Consider the following 18,993-nt stretch of genomic DNA (forward strand, 5'->3'; position numbering starts at 1 on the left):
CTTTTCTGTATTAAAAAAAATCTCTTTTGCGCATCATTGTACGTAGTCCGAAATATCGATATTTTCCGGCCGTTTTTCACAGTACCGGCCAGTAAAGTATCAAAATGTTAAAAAAAAAAATGAAACACGTAAGATATTTCAGACTTTCGTCTTTGATGATGCGAGTTGAATTCGATTTACTTGATATTAATTGATAGTTTCATAGTTTCAATTTCTATCGCATATTAAAACAGCACACTCGTACATGTAACACATGTGAAGGATATTTACCTAGATTCACACTTGGAATACAACATGATTCAAGTTTGTTAAAATACAAGGCCACATCCTTTTACAATGGGAGATAACTAAAAATTATAGAGAATTTGTTGATATCTTTAAAAGTTCTTCTAAAAAAATCATTTGACCAGAAAAGCTTGATAATCATCTTTAGGAAGGGTAGATTCAAGTTTGTTCAAATTATGATCCCACAATATAGGGGGTCTCAAAATTTTACTAAGGATCTCTTAGAAATATCTTTAAAAATCTTTTTAGAAACGGATCAGCCAGAAACGCTAAAACTTGTGTTGAACCATCCCCAAGTAGAGTAGATTTAAGTTATTCAAATCGTATAATTGAGAGGCGGGCGAATTTTTTTTTTACATAGGAATATAAAGGGGGAAATCCTCATAATATTTTTCATAGAAACGGATTTGCCAGAAAAGATGAAAGTTGTGTGGAAGTATCCTCCGGAATACGAATATACATTGTGTATAGAGAAAGAAAACTTAAGGTTTTTTTCCTTAAAAAACTCATTTGCCTAGAAAAGCTGCAACTTTAGTAAAAATAACCTCAGATAGTGTAGATTCAAATTTGTCAAATTTCTATTTTGTAGGAGTAGGGTTGGGCAATTACTACGAGTTCAATTCTACAAAGGAAATTTTTTTTATATTATTCAAAAAAACACCTCAAATGTTATAATGAATATGCAAGAATTTTGACATATTATAGATTCTCTAAGACTGTTTAGACGTTGGCATCTGGACAATTCTTTGGTTTTACAAGTTTGATGTAGGTTTATATCCCATTTGATTTATACCTTCTTGAGAACTGCAATGCTCATCATGTGTCAAGACTATAAAATCATCCTGTTATTACAGGGCTTAATTATAGAATATTTAGGGGAAAAGTTATTTTTTTTTCATACAGGATCTGTTTTACTACATTGTCAAGATATTTTGTATATGGATCCTTAAAGCTGATTTTATTATGTATATTGTTGTTAGGTGAGCGATATGACCCATGGGCCTCTTGTTACATAGAACATTAGTCAATCTTTAAGTAATCACGTATGTAGCCATTCAATCGCTTGGCTTATCAAACAGTGTTAAGATACCTGATTTATTATCAGCGGCAAATAGAAAAAGTTCTTACCAAATAAGAGGAGAGTGTTCGAAAGCAGTTTTGCTACATGTTGGAGTACAGTGTCCAATGCTAAAGTATTTTTTATGTCTCTACAAAAACAGCACACTCTCTGTAGTCCTGCATTCTTATGCTAGAAGAAAGAAGGAACCAGTCAGAACGAAACAATGGATATTAATTTGACTGGTTAAGCTAAATGAAAAGAAATTATTAATTAAAGGATGGTTTGCATTGTTATCTTTGGCAAGTGATAATGACTGATATATGTAAATTATTTATTCATCATTTGAAACTACATGAATAATCATAGACTTACCTGGTTATCTGATACCACCACAACACTGTAGGTAGGCCAGCTGTCGACCCACACCGATCTATTTGTCAGAGACCCCTTTATTAACTGTGTGACTATGTAGTAAGCCTAGATATAGGAACCATATGTTTCGTTGATAAAGCATTCGAGGCAAAAATAAAACAAGAGGTGTTTGTAAAACACTATGCCCCCCCCTACCTTGGAAAGAACTGCGAGAAAATGAATGAAAACTACAAATAATTGAAATTTTTCTAAGTCCAAGGCATAACTCTGTCAAAAAAATGCTTGAACGTACCAAAAATTGACCTAGATATTATAATGATAAACCTGTATACCAAATTTCATTTCAGTATGTGCATCCTTTGCGAAGAAAATGGACGGAAAATGCAAATAACTGGAATTTTTCTATGTCCAAGGGGCACAACTCTGTCGAATATTGCTCGATTGCATCCAAAATCGAACTTGACCTAGATATTATTATGATAAACCTGAATACCAAATTTCATTTCAATATGTGCATCCTTTGCGAAGAAAATGAACGGAAAATGCAAATAATTGGAATTTTTCAACGTCCAAGGTGCACAACTCTGTCGAATATAGCTCGATTGCACCTTAAATTGAACTTGATCTAGATATTATTATGATAAACCAGTATACCAAATTTCATTTCAATATGTGCATCCTTTGCGAAGAAAATGAAAGGAAACTGCAAATAATTGGAATTTTTCTATGTCCAAGAGCCATAACTCTGTCAAATATTGCTTGATAGCACCCAAAATCGAACTTGACCTAGATATTATTATGATAAACCTGAATACCAAATTTCATTTCAATATGTGCATCCTTTGCGAAGAAAATGAACGGAAACTGCAAATAATTGGAATTTTTCAACGTCCAAGGTGCACAACTCTGTCGAATATTGCTCGATTGCTTCTTAAATTGAACTTGATCTAGGTATTATTATGATAAACCAGTATACCAAATTTCATTTCAATATGTGCATCTTTTGCGAAGAAAATGAAAGGAAACTGCAAATAATTGGAATTTTTCTATGTCCAAGGGCCATAACTCTGTCAAATATTGCTTGATCGCACCCAAAATCGAACTTGACCTAGATATTATTATGATAAATCTGAATACCAAATTTCATTTCAATATGTGCATCCTTTGCGAAGAAAATGAACGGAAACTGTTGGTAGACCAACCGACAGACAGCAGCAAAGCAATATGCCCTTCCTTCTTCGAAGGGGGGGGGGGGCATAAAAGATACCAGACAAAGCTCCAGAAGAATAGCCTAGGACCCCCCTCCCCCCCCCCCCCCCCCCCAAAAAAAAAATAATTAAATAAAACAAATCGTTTAACCTCAAAATGAAATACTACTTTAGTTTATATTTGATCAAAATAGGTGCAAATCAAATATTTATAATGCAGAATTAAAACCATGCTATATGATTAGAATTCTATCTTCTAGAATCAGATTAAACTTAGTTATCCTTACCGATACTGAAAACGGCATGTCATTTTTCAAGCTCTTTTCCAAAGAACAGTAGTCATCAGACAAAATTCGGTGTGCCATAATGAATAACCAAAATTGGCAATGAGAGGAGAGGAAACGTTGATTAATCTGAAATATTTCATGAAACAATTATACAATGGCTCAGCGATATTGAGAAAACCTTGATTAATCTGAAATATTTCATGAAACAATTATACAATGGCTCAACGATATAGAAGAAACCTTGATTAATCTGAATATGTCATGAAACAATTATACACTACAACTGTCACTTCTAAATAAAACTTGACCTAACATTTTCTGAAATGAGAGCAATGAGTATTTATATTTAGCATTCATACAAATTTCAAGTACCTATCCTAAAAATGGAACCCATGTGATATGAACCAATGGCCACACAATTGTTTGTCCAGTGAGTATACGTCATTCTAATTCGGAACGAAGCAATCTCTGTTAAGTGTGTAACCTCTTATCATACCTAGAAAATGTCCCCTTCACCAATATCGATAAACATCGCCCATAATTTCCATTACATATGTTCAAACAAGGTATCGTTATTTAACCAAGGTTAGCTTTTTAAAGCTGAACACCGCTCGTAGATAGGCACTGTCCGCCATATTTTTCTTTCATCACTGCTGTCCCTACAACGTTTATAAAGCGCAGACCTTTAAACAGTTCAAAGTATTCGCTGTGGAGGTCTCACTTGTGTGGACGTACATCTTGCATCGCTTGTTACTCGGTCACGATGAAATTATCAAATTTTACGGACTTTTTTCAAACCAGGAGAATACTAACGTGAAATAAATTGGTCAATGCATTACTTACAAACAATAAATGCACATAGAATAAGAGATAAATGCATAAATCCAAAGACCACGAAAGGAATACTACATGTCCGCCACGAGTTTCAGATGTGCAATCGCGTGTAACGAAATCAAAGGTTTTATATACCAGGTACGAGGGTTGATCCAAAAGTAATATCACAGATGCAATAAAATCGTAAAAAAAATCCGCGTAAAGTTACAAAAATTCGTGCTTTAAGATATCTACCAAATTCAATTCAGACCTGAAAATTTTAATGCATTGTGATAGTTATTTCTGAAGATAATATATTTTGTAGAGCATGTGGTAACGATAGTCGCCGCAAACTTACAACGTCATTTCTATATCTTTGGCGTTCTGGTTGAATTTCGTAATTTAGTACTCTATTTAAATTCGCCACGATAGTCTTTTTTTTTTTCTTTTTTTTTTTTTTTTTACATTTTTTTCCATAAAGTAGCTAATTTATCTTCTTGTAATCGATGAAGTAGTATATTGGATTATGTAATACTCGATCATTTTGTCAAGGTCTCTTCATGAAGTCATGAACGTAGCTTTATGATATAGCCATTGACGTAAGAACGCAGCTTTAATTTTCCTTCAGAGCGTATGTCTTCTATCTCTATAATTTATTTATTAACATGACATATGCTTTTATTAGGTATTGGAACCACGACTAAGGTACCATGTTCACTCACTCTCAATTTTAGGTTGATAGATCAATTCCACTACATTTTCTAGTGATTTCTATCCATCGAAGCAAAACATGCATCGAATGTCCAGCTTTTTATCCCTTGAACAAGAGACAAAAGGCATTTGGTAGATATCCGAAATGGACAGTAACAGTCCCTAATTTTTAAAACAGTAAGGAAAAAGCTAATTATATATCTGTTTTAAAATATTGTGTTGTTTGGGGTATTTTAAAATTTTGAAGCGTGTAATTTATTCATATATACAAACCATAAAAAAAATTCATGACGCGGCGATGTCATGTACATCAATATCTTGTTAAGTGTTCAAAAAAGTTTCATTAAAAAAATTACCTTAAATTAGAATTTTGATAAGGAAAATCTTGATGTATTATTTTATACAAGACAGCGCCAATGAGAAGGGCAGTGCAAAGTGTGACATTACTTTTGGATCAACCCTTGTACCTGTGTGACGGTGCCTATTTTACGAGCAGTGTTCAGCTTTAAAAAGCTATAAAAGTCAGCCATTGGTCAAACGTGAATACACAATCTGTTAAATAGAAAACATACTTAGTTTCCAGAACAAAATGATTATGCAGGTGCACATTTAGTGTGTGTCGAGGCAAGATGTACATTCACAGAGGTGAGACCTCTACAGCGACATACTTTGACCTGTTAAGAGGTATATGGCTTATATAGGGGTTGTAGATGAGCGGTGATGACAGAGAAATTAATATGGCGGACAGTGCCTATATATGAGCGGTGTACGGCTTTAAAAATTAGTGTACACACATAGCAGCAACACTTTAGAGTAAATTTCAAGAATGTTCGGAAATTAATAAGGGATTAAAATGGTGGATATTCTAATCGATTCAAAATGCGAGTCTGTTTTAAATTATAAATCTCCTGAAACTCCGGCTTGTTAATGAAAACCTAAGAAAGCTCCACCAATCTTAAATTTTCTGATCAAGCCCTGGACCATAGACGAGTTTTTTCGCCTTTTACAACCGGAGAAAGTCAACTCGATATAATTTTAGATTTCAATCTATAAAAAGTTTTTGTTGATCCGTCTTTAAATTAGAGTTCCAGGCCTACAGATGCAGATAAACTTGTATTTCTTACTTTAAAAATCGAACCCGAACCAGCAAAATCATACCCGCAGACAAAAAAATCGTTGGTATTTACCCTCATGAGAAGCAAGTTTCCCTGACTCAAGTATTCACATACAGAAGATGCTGCATATTGCTATCACCGTGTGAATGGGGCTCTGGTGATTAATACAGGACAGGAGACAATATACAATTCACTTCTTTATTATTTGGAGTCCGTCGCAAAAGTGTGTAATCAATTATAAACACAATAAAAGATATAAAACAATGGTACACTGCATATTTAAAATGAATGTGCATAATGATGTCACAGAAAAGTTCATGTGTTAATTAAAAACACCATTATATAATCACACAATTCATATCAGGTACAATAACATGTCTACTATATATCTTTATCATGAAAATAAATGAATAAAATCAAAATGAAATATTAATCTTAAAAGGGGAGAATTAGCTTACAATAGTTATGCTTGGCTATGAGGGGGGATTGAAAGCAACAGACCAAAAGTAGAAAATCACATGTTATTGTTTACATCAGCAATTTCCGGTCAACACCAGACAAGATCACGACTTCCGGTTACAGGGAAGGGGGGGGGGGGGGTGGCTATCAAAGCTTACACACCTGGTCCAGTTTTTAAGATCTAATATACTATATACAAACATCATTTTTTTTAATTTACAAGTTATCAACATATATCATAAAAAGCATAACCACATATCACAAAAATAACTTTACTTACATGATTACTTTCTGCATATTTGTTTTCGCTAAGTATTAAATATGAAAAGCAGCACAATGTACTGCGCGTTTACACAACACGCTTTGTTTACAATGCTAAATTAGAAACCCGTAAAAGACAAATATGCAATATCCAAAAAAGTCTTAACTTACAACCTGTGGTTTGTAAAATTGATTTAAAAATAGGAAATACTATTATGTGAATTGTTAAAAAAATTAGAACTTAATTTGTCTTTCTGAATGAAATTGTAAAAATCAAAAGATAACATTTTTAAAATTGTTTTATCAAAACAGATAATTGTTTAAATGCTTTTCATCATGAAGTGATTAACACTTTTTCTAAAATGCAAAGTTAAACATGTTAAAATACACAGTAAAAATAATTCAAATACAAATATTCTACATTACCTGAAATACAGGACAGGAGACAAGATAAAATTCACTTCTTTATTATTTGGAGTCCGTCGCAAAAGTGATCGGACAAAACCCTGTAGCGTCCCCTGTCCTGGCATTGAGTTGTTCTTGCCATTAATTGATACAAAGAATTGTAAAGAAAAATTCACTGATTGCTTACATCAAAGAGGCGGATTGACACGATGGTTTTGCGATACAATGCGTATTACGTAATTATAAAAACAGCGGATGTCTTTGAAGGATAAATCTAAAAGCATATATTTAATTAGCTCGGATGGCACTAATTGATTTAACAACTGTGCGTGTGAATTATCGACAGATGGCCTCAAGTTATTTATCTAAGTAAATCTTGTGTAAAATTGATTAAAGTAAATAAATATAAAATATAAGTTTTCAAAATTAAAGATATAATAAATTATGTGGAACTTATAATAAATTATAAGGAAATGGTCAAAAATAGAAAAATATAATTGAGGGTCAAAGTGACACCGTGATCTTGCAATGCTATCATTGAGATATATATCTCCAAGGGTGCAAATTAAACTTGTTCACTTGTGGGAAGTTGAGATCCAGGCGTAGCGTATACATGTAGATACATGTAACTGTAAACGCGGAGCAAGTTCTTTGCCGTGTGAGCAGATTAGACAACAGAAAATGAAACATCAAAACAGAGGGTATAACATAAACTCACACGCTGTTTTTTGTGAGGTAATAAAAAATATCAGAACCGAGTTCAAGTTTTATTGTGTGCTTAATATAAAAGACAAATGAGATTAAATTGATGCGCTATGAGATTGACATGGTGTATGTTGTAAAAGATATGCTTAATGAACTGCGTTTGCACTACTAATTACAATGGTAGCTTGTCGGGTATTTGAAATTCTGAATCTATCAATGAGATATTCATTGTAATTGCTGTGCTTCAAAGATTGTTGTTTATTATGTTTATCTATAACATCCTCTTCTGCAGTTATGAATGACATACACTGCTAGGCCGAATATGGCATGCTTTCATTAGGTAGGTTTAATTTCTGAACTCAAATCAACAACTTGGTTGTAATTTGTTAAAGAAACGTTGCACGCTTTTAAAAAGCATCTCATATATGGTACTCTACGTCTGTTTACGTAAAAGCCTCTCAATTACTCCCACCCTATTCTGAAACAGATTTCAGAATATACGTGTAGTTCGCTTCCTGTATGATAATTCTTTAAGGTGCAGTAAATTTTTCACACAAAGAAAAAAGAAGTAGTAGTTTGACATATTCAAATAGGATATTTTTTTTTTATATTTATCATTTTATTAGATTAAATTATGGAAGTAATCTACACAAAACAATAGAATTTATTCCATGCATATTCAAATGCAAAACCCCCCAGAAACCACATGTTTTGTCAATTCTGACTTGGCAAATAAGACGACTGTATCCTGTGACTTCTGATAACCATTCTGATGATGAATCATCTGTGTGGGTTTTTTTTTCAAATATGTCCTCAGTAAAATAAAGACGATGGTCATGCCTTTTTATGTCATCAGACTCTAATTTAAAACAAATAAAATAAAACTAAATCAAAGTTAAGGAGTCTGGATGGTTGATACATTAATGATACATTAAAACATTTGAATCTTTGTTTTGCTTTGATATTTTTTTAATGTGAGCGAAATAATGATTTTGGTTCAAATCATGAGATTGAAGAAGGGGGTATGCATCTTCTGGAGACTTTAATGATAAAAGTGAATAGTCAAGATATGTATTTTTTGGCTCTTTTTTTTTTTTTACATAAGGTATTATTCTACTTGATTAATGAAAAATACTCTTACTTTAACCACAAGAATCCTGAGTAGGGACCTACCTTAATATTTAAAAGTTCCACACATCCAAATGATTTCACAATTAATCGTCATTGTCGTTGATAGTAGTGTTAAATATTTGAATGAATAATAAAAAGCAATTGATCATATTAAATTCAATCAAGAGTACAACATATTTTTTTGAATATATTCAGCACATTATATTTAAAATTATCAAATGATAACAACTTTAGCATAAACGAATGCAAGATCAAATGCTTGACATGTACAAACGATCAAGGTCAGTGTAACAAATATGTACATCTAGTTTTTAACGCATCACTACACACGTCACAAGGCCGTGAAGGCGAACACAATGTCATCATATGCTGGTTCCAGAAGAGGGTAAGAAATTTCATTGATGACGGTGGTGTTCTTCATGTAACGCTTGTCGTTGTGTCGTAAGGACTCACCGGGTGACATTCCACGAATCTTCCTTCACAACTTCAAGGTAGAAGTAACACACGTACTTCCTCACAACGCCTTTCCGAACAAAGTCCAGCTCCTGTTTGTTGTGTTTGCCACCACAGTACAGTGTTGTAAGAGAACCGAAGGTTTCCTTCGCCGTAGAGTTCCGGCGCTCCGGGAAACTATCTGGCGCAGGCCCTCATCACCGATCGCGTATTCCTCGGGTATGTCGTCCAGCGAGCATGTTGTCGGTTTGGTCACTGGAGCGATAGGATCTTTATAAATTTTATAAAATCGACGTATAAATAAAAAACATATTATATTCGCGTTTTGTTGATTTAAAGTAGAGGTAATTATAGATACATAATTGACTATTAATATATTTACAAAATATGATCTTGCATCAATCCTCCTCCCTTATACTCCGGGAAACTATCTGGCGCAGGCCCTCATCACCGATCGCGTATTCCTCGGGTATGTCGTCCAGCGAGCATGTTGTCGGTTTGGTCACTGGAGCGATAGGATCTTTATAAATTTTATAAAATCGACGTATAAATAAAAAACATATTATATTCGCGTTTTGTTGATTTAAAGTAGAGGTAATTATAGATACATAATTGACTATTAATATTTTTACAAAATATGATCTTGCATCAATCCTCCTCCCTCATAAAACAACAAATTCTTATGAATGAAATCTTATAGAAAATCGCAGTCTTTCAAAGTGTGTGTAATGGAATTTTTCTTTTAAAATTATTTTCTATTTTTCAATTTCTATTAGAAATATGACTGTTGTCATCTAAAAAAAACAACAGAGCTTATTCACATGAACTTGCAAGTAGAACTACATAAAAGATGAATCAAAGTTGGGCTACCAACCCATGCTCTCGCTCGCTGCATAATTTTACGTAATAAATCGGGATAATATATCTATACTAAATGAATGAAAGTACATGGTGTTTCTTGTAAAATATACGAACTTAATTTTTTACACTAATGAATTTACAAGTGGTTTTTTCTTTCTTGTGTCGTTTGAGCCCCTGGACCGGCCGTGGAGATGGAGATCTGGTTGAAGAAGACGAGCGAGGGGAGGTTGGTAGACACTCGTAATCTTCCATATCGGGCAGTTTGGCCCTCATGTCTTGCTCACATCCAGCTTGCTTGACACAGCTGTAACTGTAGTTTTATAATTACTTTTGTCCTGTATTGTATTTTGCCAATTCACAGATATACAGTTTCTTGAAAATAATTTGCCAAGCAATGCAATCCAATATGTTACAGTTAACAGTCAGAATTGAATTATTTATTACCGACGATACACACAGTAAATGCAAAAAGTCAAACAGAAGCTATATACCACAAGTGCCTTTTAATTGCTTTTACTGACAAATTCAGAAATGTTACCTTTGATGAATGATAGATTAATGATATCAGTATAATTATATATGACATAATCCATGCTTTACTTGGCAATTAAGTAAGAATGGTATTGTACATCCATATCGTATGCATGTATTGTGTGTGTAACATGGATAAATTTAATTGAATCTCAATCATTCAGGTCACATGTTATATTTATGTTTTCCATCAGAGTATCTATAAAACATTAAAATATAGTTTTTTGAGAGTAGTTTTACAGAAAATTTAATGAAAATTCTAGTTTAAAATATTTAATGTAAACTCCTTGAAAATGTGCCAACAATTTGTAAATAGACCAAATTTGAGGCCAAAGTGAAGCCAGGCCAATTTTGGGGCCAGTCCATTGGGACCAGGCTAGGTTTTAGAGTAAGCTATACATGTATGCAGGTAAATATTTCATTTAAATTACAACTATTGACAAGACTCCTCCCATTCCCCGGCTACATTTTATACATTTTAAGCTAAATTTCATCGCGTCTCTGCTTTTTGATATTTGGTGAGTCTTGATGTGTTTTAGCTTGTGAAAGTTTAACATTAAAGAAATTTTTGGGGTGCGCTAAATATTAAAAAGAAAGAAATTAAAACTTAATACAGATGAGTATTTTCACCTGTCCATCAATGCAGATTATATAGTTGTTTTATATGTAGTAAACCTTCACGACCTTGGTCATTTCGTACATTTTCACAATCTCTGAAAAATACGAGATGTTCTGAAAAAAAACTCCAACAAGTTTGTCGAGTTGGCAGTTGCAGGATCGTGTGTTTAAATTTGCCTTTTTCTTCTCGTTTAACTTATAAATTATAACTCTAGTTTCAAGAACTAATATGTTTATTATTAACTGTCAATTATTACGATCAATAAGACAAATATTACCAGGAAGATAATCCTACTAATCTAATCTACTTACATCAGGGTCCACTAAAATCACAGCTATTTATATCTGATGATTTTTAACTGGCAACTATTTTTTTTATACTAACACAAACATAACATTGTAGTTTTACCTTGATGTTATACTTATAATAATAACGTTACTAAACGGCACATACACCTTGACGTTTATTAGCATAATATGTTACATGTAGATTACACACCCTTTTGTTCTCAGGTGCAAAAATTGTGATTTGGCAATTTGTAAAATCATTGTCTGTATTATTACATGTATATAACTTTTACAATTTGTGAACTCTTAGATTGTGTTTGTTTATTGTCATTTATTATTTATTGTAATAAATGACCTATTCTACTCTTGAAAGGGTGTTATTATTTATGCGGTAAAGGCAGACAGGTATAAATAATAATAATGTTACGAAACGGCACATACACCTTGACGTCATGTAATCAGATATTAACAAACATATTTTAAGCTAACAAAAGGTATAAATTACATTAATATTCCTTAAACATATACAACACTTCTTCTAAAAACGTCTTTAGCTTCTTTAAATTCCTGATGATTTAAAAAATGAACACCATTGCAATTCAGAAATTAACTCTGCTGCAGTGAAGTACATACCGGATTTAATTAAGATTTAAAATTTAACTTTTTCCTAAGCTCAGTGTAGAACTTTTTCAAATTTTTTTTTCTGAAATATTAATTATTTTATCCTCACGGTAGTCTCAGGTGATTTTTATTGACAAAGATATAAATTTTGACGAGTTTCTGCTGTTTGTACCTTTAACAAATTATCAGTCTCAGCAACCAACGTATTTACGAACCGTGCAATTTGTACGCGTTGTCAGCGCCATAACAAAATCAGAGGATTGTAAGTATCAATACATGTACATGTATAGGTTTTATGTTCACATGTAGAATAAAATTATATCAATAATATATACGAATGTCTCACCTACCTGATCTATTTCAACATCTATATCTGTGTCGTCAATGTTCTCGTGCATTGTGATGAAGTTATGTAGTGCACAACATGCAACAATTAAGCTTGGAATTTCCTCAACCCTATGCATATCTATAAATTTTAGTTTTCTAAAATTACCTTTCAATAGGCCAAAACATTTTTCCTTTCTATATCTATACGGGTAGAGTTGTGGGCGTTGTTGAAACGTTTTTCCTCTTAAGGGAGTGGGCCATTGTCTCGAAATGGATTCAAGACAGATGTTGATAATGCGTATGCCAAGTCTCCAAGTAGATGAAACTTTGGGGGGAGTTCCTGAAGAGCTTCATACAGGTGACTATTTTTGAACACCCGAGCATCATGGACAGATCCAGCAAAGGCAGAAAAGAACTTCAGACCACTTTCACAAACTGATTGAAGTTGTATGGCTGGATATCAATTATCGGAATATATGTTCAATCTAGAGCTCCCACACCACATGGAAACAATGCTCTACCAAGAAAACCATTTGCTATGTTGTTTTATTGTTGCTCGAAATGAGTTGCTGGAGAATATGATGGTCTTTAGACACTGCATTGAATTTTGGAATATCAGTGGAGAGTCGATCATTTACTTACGCCAAATCTGTCTGCAACACTTCTGAAAATTTCTTTATTTCATTCAAGCCAAAGTGCGTCTTTCTATGGAAATGTCCTTGATGTTTTGCAAAGCTTAAAAGTCATATAATACTACATGCTTTTATTTCACACAGTTCACAAATATTTAACGTCACGTTTCACTTACTATTTATCCATTAAACTTGAGATTCGTGTCTGTTTTGTTGACTTTTAAACTTCCTCAAGAAATTAGTCTTGTTCGTGACCTCGATGAAAAAGTTAAGATGGTTGGAACAATAACACCTCGCTGTTTTACCGACGTTCAGAGTCTCTTCTCAGTACTTCGCATGCTGCATCAGTTTCATTTGAAGACGGATGGGGCTTTGGTCGCTCGATGATGTTGTCATTTTCTTCTTCACTGTGGGGAAGCCGATCATCAAAACAAGTCGGCCGAGCTAATCGGTTCGAATTTTTCTTTCAAGATTCCTTTTATTTGTTAGCATTTCTCTATAACTTCCAATGAAAATTAACTTAACACTATTAAAAACTTACTAATGGATATCACAACTTGCTTGAAATTAAGAAAACAAGTTGCTGTCCTTTAAAAAACTACAATACGTGGACCATTTGCATGTGTTTCCAACGAAAACGTGAAAGCCTTACACCGACTCTAGCCCTCTGCTTTTAACCACTAAATTTTTAAGTTGTATTAAGTATAAATGTTTGTATAGCCCTGACTTTTTATCTCAGAATTTAAAGGATTCATACTTCTAAAATAATTATGATCTATCTATGAATGAAGTTTGCATGTATAGTATCAGGCATTCGGCGAATTCTACTATTTGCGCACACATTACGAGCATGTCTACGAGAAAACAATGCAAATATGGAAAAAAGCTGTGGCAACAAGTCTCAAGAATGAACAGAATTTTATCAAAGTTTTAAAGGATACCCATTTAGAGTCAGATACATGATGTTTGTTTTTGCACTGGATGTTTCTATTTATAGTAACGGCCAGAATTGCATTCTGGTTAATTTGCCTCTAAAATCCAGAAAAGTTAAGAGAAAAATTGTCAAATTCAGTAAGTAATTACAAAATGTATAAACAATGTTTGAAAAAAAATAAGACTATATTCTTAAAGAGGAAGTTCAACCCTTTAATCATTGCATATTTTTTTTTTTCATATTTCTATATACACCATGAAGTCCCAAGGGTGTAAATGTTGGCAGGATGCCAAGAAATGATAATTATACATTTTTGTCAATTTTTCAGAAAGATTTTCTCAGAAAGTGGCGCATTATTTTTTGAAATTTTGTGCTAATAAGAAACTGTCTGATGTATTGTTACAAATATATAAAATCAATCTTTGGACTTTCAAGGACTAAAAAGTAATAAATTAACAAAAACATCCCATTTTCAAATAAAATAAAAATTTGTTGGTTTTTAAAATTTTATTTTACAAGCGATTATAATCCACTGAAGTCAATATTTGTAATTAAACATAAACCCCCCCCCCCTTATTTTGCTTTTAATTTAAAAAAAATTAGTTGTGATCATTGTTTCTCAAAGAATTCTTATTCATTACATTTGCATTAAATTTTTATTAATATTGTTAGAATTGTCACCCCTGTTGCGCTCTTCTGTAGAGAAGGTTAACTAGTCAGAATGTTGACAAAGCTATACAAGTTCAAATTCAAGTTTAGGCAAAGTATTGAAATGCTGTGAGTGTTGTTAATATATATTATGATATTGAATGATTTTAATTGCACTAAAATTGCCCCATCGTGTTAGTGTTATTCACTATATCACATATTAAAGTTTGATGGAGACTTGTGTCTAGTCTATAAACTGCTATTTTCTATCTCGATATATTTAAGCAGCACATTTGGACGATTTTTAATCAAAATATACAAACCTGTGATCATCTTCGCTAGCCAAGGGTTTTCGGTCCACTTTGCTCCCCGTAAACCCTTGGCGGATTTCATTACGAAAACTCGGTGATGTGGTGGCGCTATCTAGCGAGCAACTTGAGTTGCGCCCCTTGCATATTTACATTTTAATCGAATTAAACAACGGGTTATATACACACTACAGTATTAATACAACTTAAAACATGCTGACTACCGAATGTCGGAACATAATCAACGATGATATTAAAAATGTTAAATACGAATTAAGTAATAACCAAGGGAAAGCACAGAATGTTTTATTCATCGTGTTTTGTAAGGACCTGAGTGAGAAAGTCGCCGATTTACATGTATGTGAAAGTTTTCATGCCATAGAACCAGGTATCGCTGTCGTGAATATTGCAGACCAAAGAAATTAAATAAAACAAAGATCATTGAATCTTTAAAAGCAATAACCATAAGCAGAAACGTATATACTAACGGGATAGGCAACTTCTACATTTGCCATGTTTACTTCCCATGCTGATCACGCGAGCCATGACAAGTTTGTAGAGCTACATGTTCAATCCAGGGACGTATATACTAAGTATAGTATATATAGTATATACGTCCCTGTTCAATCCCAGTAAAATAGATACATGTAGGTAACAGTAGGTTTTAAAGCGATCTGGTTAGACCATCGTTGAAGAAGCACTGTACTCGGTTGTTTTCTTTTAAAGTTTATATTTACATGCACTGTGATTGGATCAGCTACTCCCAGCTGCAGCCAATCATAAAGCGGAGCCTGTCACCGAGTTTTCATAATGAAATCCGCCAAGGGTTTATGGGGAGCAAAGAGGACCGAAAACCCTTGGCTAGCGAAGATGACCTGTGATAGATGAAGGGAAAATTTTCCAAAATAATCTCATTCACAGATTATCATATTTTACTCGAAAAAATCCACAAAAACGAGAACTGATTTCTTACAAAGATTAAATTTATAATGGGGTTTGTTGAAATAAGATGGAATGATATATCGTTAAAATGACAGATGTCCTACGGACCCGGTTTGACCTGAGCGTAGCCTGGTCACGTTAAGATTATTCTTTCTATGTTGAAATCATTCGGAATTCACTAGGAATGCCTCGTGCAATTTTTCATCGTTATCATCGGAGTCTGTTGCAATAGACCTCACATTTCTGTACGTGTATATTTAAGTGGCCATCTATAAACCACCATGCAGATGTTAAGGTTAGACTCCTAAAAGCATTAATTATGACTTTTGAATTTCTTAAGCAAACAAATAATTGTAAAAGTGAGTAATTGCACACCTTTTCAATGTGATTCGCATTTAAATTTTAAAATCATAATTAAATCACTTTTATCAATTATAACTATACCTGTACGCAGTATCATTGCAAGTTTTGATCCGCCAAATGGAAGAATTTATAATGTAAGCTAAATTTCATTTCTTCGATCCTTCTTTTTACATATTTTTTTATGAATCAGCCTTTTTGTAAAGTTATAATATTCATGGAGTCTTGAAATAGCGGGGAGGGGGCCAGGTTATTTTTAGTTCTTGAGAATGTAAAACAGTAAGTACATCTAAAATAAATAAAGAGCTCTACTCCCTATCTCTCTATTATCTCCTCTTGGAAAAAATTAAAGTTTGTACCTTTTCTTAAAATCAAAATATAGTTGTAAAGGAAAAAAGGAGGTGTTAGGTTACCCTTTTCCCCGGGGATCTCAACCTGCGAAAACCGCATATAAACATAAACAAACTATAAAACGATTCGCACTGCTTTGTTAACTATGCAGTGACAGTTTTGTGTAAATTAAAAATTTTATATTTTGATGCATTTTTCTTGAGATTTAAACTTTTATAGTGACATAATTATTCAATCATACTTAAATGCGTAAAAACAATTAATCGGGAAGTTCTCTAGCCTCGCCTACTAAAAATGTAAAGTTAAGTTACATGTGTATTCGAAAAACAACAAAACATTGCAAATTATCCTATTTGATGCATGTTGTAGTTTCGGCATAACATTAACTTATTTCATAATACTGATAGTTCATATCACATGCCAAATATTTCTTTAAAAGGATTACTTTGTTTCTGTACTGTTTACCGACCACTTTACAATTAGAGCGCCTTTGAACTTATGTGTGCATATGGGACGGAATACTGATCCCGATTCAGATAAACGTGTGCTAGCCTGATTCCCTGAGCTACCCATAACGCACAGGAACCAGGCTAGCTCATGCGCAGGCTGAATTTTCCCCATAGCATCCGGTTTAACCTCTCTTTTATATTTTCTGCGTGGACCTCAGGGTCCACGCAATAAAGCTGTTGTACGACATTACAGTTTTTGAGAATGATGACCATTACAAAAACACTCTCAAGCAAGCAGATAATGACCGTATGACAATTTCTAAACAGAAAATCGTAATTTTAGTACAAAATTATGTTCAAAACTTAAATGTATTAAATCTTATTTAAAATTGACTCTTCATGTTCTTAAAGGTTTTATTTGCTTCTTTGGGAGAACTTATTATAAAAAAGAATCCTTTTAAGTACGATCGAGTCACTTTTGTTTTGTACTTTCACTTTTAACCTACCACGTCAATCGCAGCTTCTCGGGCCTTTCCGGCAAGCTCGGAAAACCCGAGAAGTTGCGATTGCTACCACGTTATGGAAAAAAACCCAGAGATTACGGTCATCCTAATATTTTTGATACGGACATCATTCTAACATGTTGATGATATATACAACATTATTTTCTTTCATTCAAATAATACACAATAGCTTATAAAAAGTTTTCATCAGCGTACATTTAATTTTTAGTGGAAGTTGTATAAATATGCTAACAAATAATAGAAATATTGAATGAAAAACTCCATCCGATCAGCTCGGCCGACATGTTTTGATGACCGAAATATATCCTGCAGTGCTTCTTGGTCTTCCAGGGCATCGGCGGATTTCTAAATCTTTATATTTCTTCAACGATGTCGTCGTCAGTAAGTTCGGAAACGGTTTCAAGATCATTATCAATTGTTGTGAACTTTTCAGGGATGTCTGGATTCAGTCCAATGTTCTCTACGTCTAGCCAGGGGGATGCTGTCTTCGATTTCAAAGTCGTCGTCTTCCTCTGGGGCTGGGGTACAGGGTCGGACTGCGTGAATCCAGCGAGTCTGTAGCAGTTGAAGACTCTAGACGATGTCACGCAGTTCCAGGCTTGGTTCAGCAAATGAAGGGCGTCAAAGACGGTGTATTCGGGGTCTCATCTCTGTCGATTGACTTTATCAACTTCATGAGGACTTGCTTTCTGTAGTTGAATTTAAAGTTTTATATAATCCCTGATCCATGGGTTGTGTTTTTGATGTAGTTTTTTTGTGGCAGGATTACAAGTTCTACTGCTTTGACGCCAGCTATCTTCGGATGGTTGTCGACGATCAGCGCAGTCTTCCTTTTCTTCTTCAGCTTCCTCTTCTCTAGTTTGGTTAACAAAATAATTTCAACAGCATATAGGGTTTAGAAAAGATTTTGAAAAACAAATTAAATATTAACTTATTTTCAAACATTTTAAGTAAATTAGATAGTTAACGTTAAATACATGTATCAGATATATTTAACAAAAGGCCTTAACGGTCACCCGAGTAGCATATAACCCAGACACAAACTTGTAGAGGAATCTCATATATTCATTTAATTGGGTTTCATTCTGGAGTAGAAAAATAGTATCCCTGCCTGAAATCTTTCAAAAAGAACTATGAAACCTATAATATTGACGGAAAACTTGAAGATCTGGTCTACAAAATCATGAATTCAGTTTTCCTTTCATATGTGTGGGAGTAAAGAAAATAATTTTTAACCGGGTTTTCCAACGGAAAAATCCGGTTATTAAAATGGTGAAAATGGCGGGCGGGCGGCTGCCTATACGGTACCCTCATTGTACGGATAACTCCTCCTA

At 33.6% G+C, this 18,993-nt stretch overlaps 1 protein-coding gene across 3 annotated transcripts in view; it reads right to left on the reverse strand.

The window, feature by feature from the left end:
* Window positions 1-7,417, reverse strand: part of LOC105336270 (glycine N-acyltransferase-like protein 3) — a 31,711-nt gene extending 24,294 nt beyond the window's left edge. The window contains exons 1-4 of one of the 3 annotated variants that reach the window (XM_011440522.4): window positions 6,998-7,417; window positions 3,213-3,338; window positions 1,718-1,822; window positions 1,414-1,534 (exon numbers count right to left, since the gene is read on the reverse strand). In XM_011440522.4, the coding sequence (XP_011438824.3) occupies window positions 1,414-1,534; window positions 1,718-1,822; window positions 3,213-3,290 (304 nt within the window). In that variant the 5' untranslated portion in view covers window positions 3,291-3,338; window positions 6,998-7,417. Of the gene's footprint in view, window positions 1-1,413; window positions 1,535-1,717; window positions 1,823-3,212; window positions 3,339-3,584; window positions 4,026-4,055; window positions 5,073-6,997 lie in introns of those variants that run through there. The other 2 variants (XM_066084111.1, XM_034474401.2) reach the window with 2 other exon arrangements.
* Window positions 7,418-18,993: the final 11,576 nt, after the last annotated feature.

Source organism: Magallana gigas, chromosome 5 (genome assembly GCF_963853765.1).
Source record: "Magallana gigas chromosome 5, xbMagGiga1.1, whole genome shotgun sequence".
In the NCBI taxonomy this organism is placed as follows: Eukaryota; Metazoa; Mollusca; class Bivalvia; order Ostreida; family Ostreidae; genus Magallana; species Magallana gigas.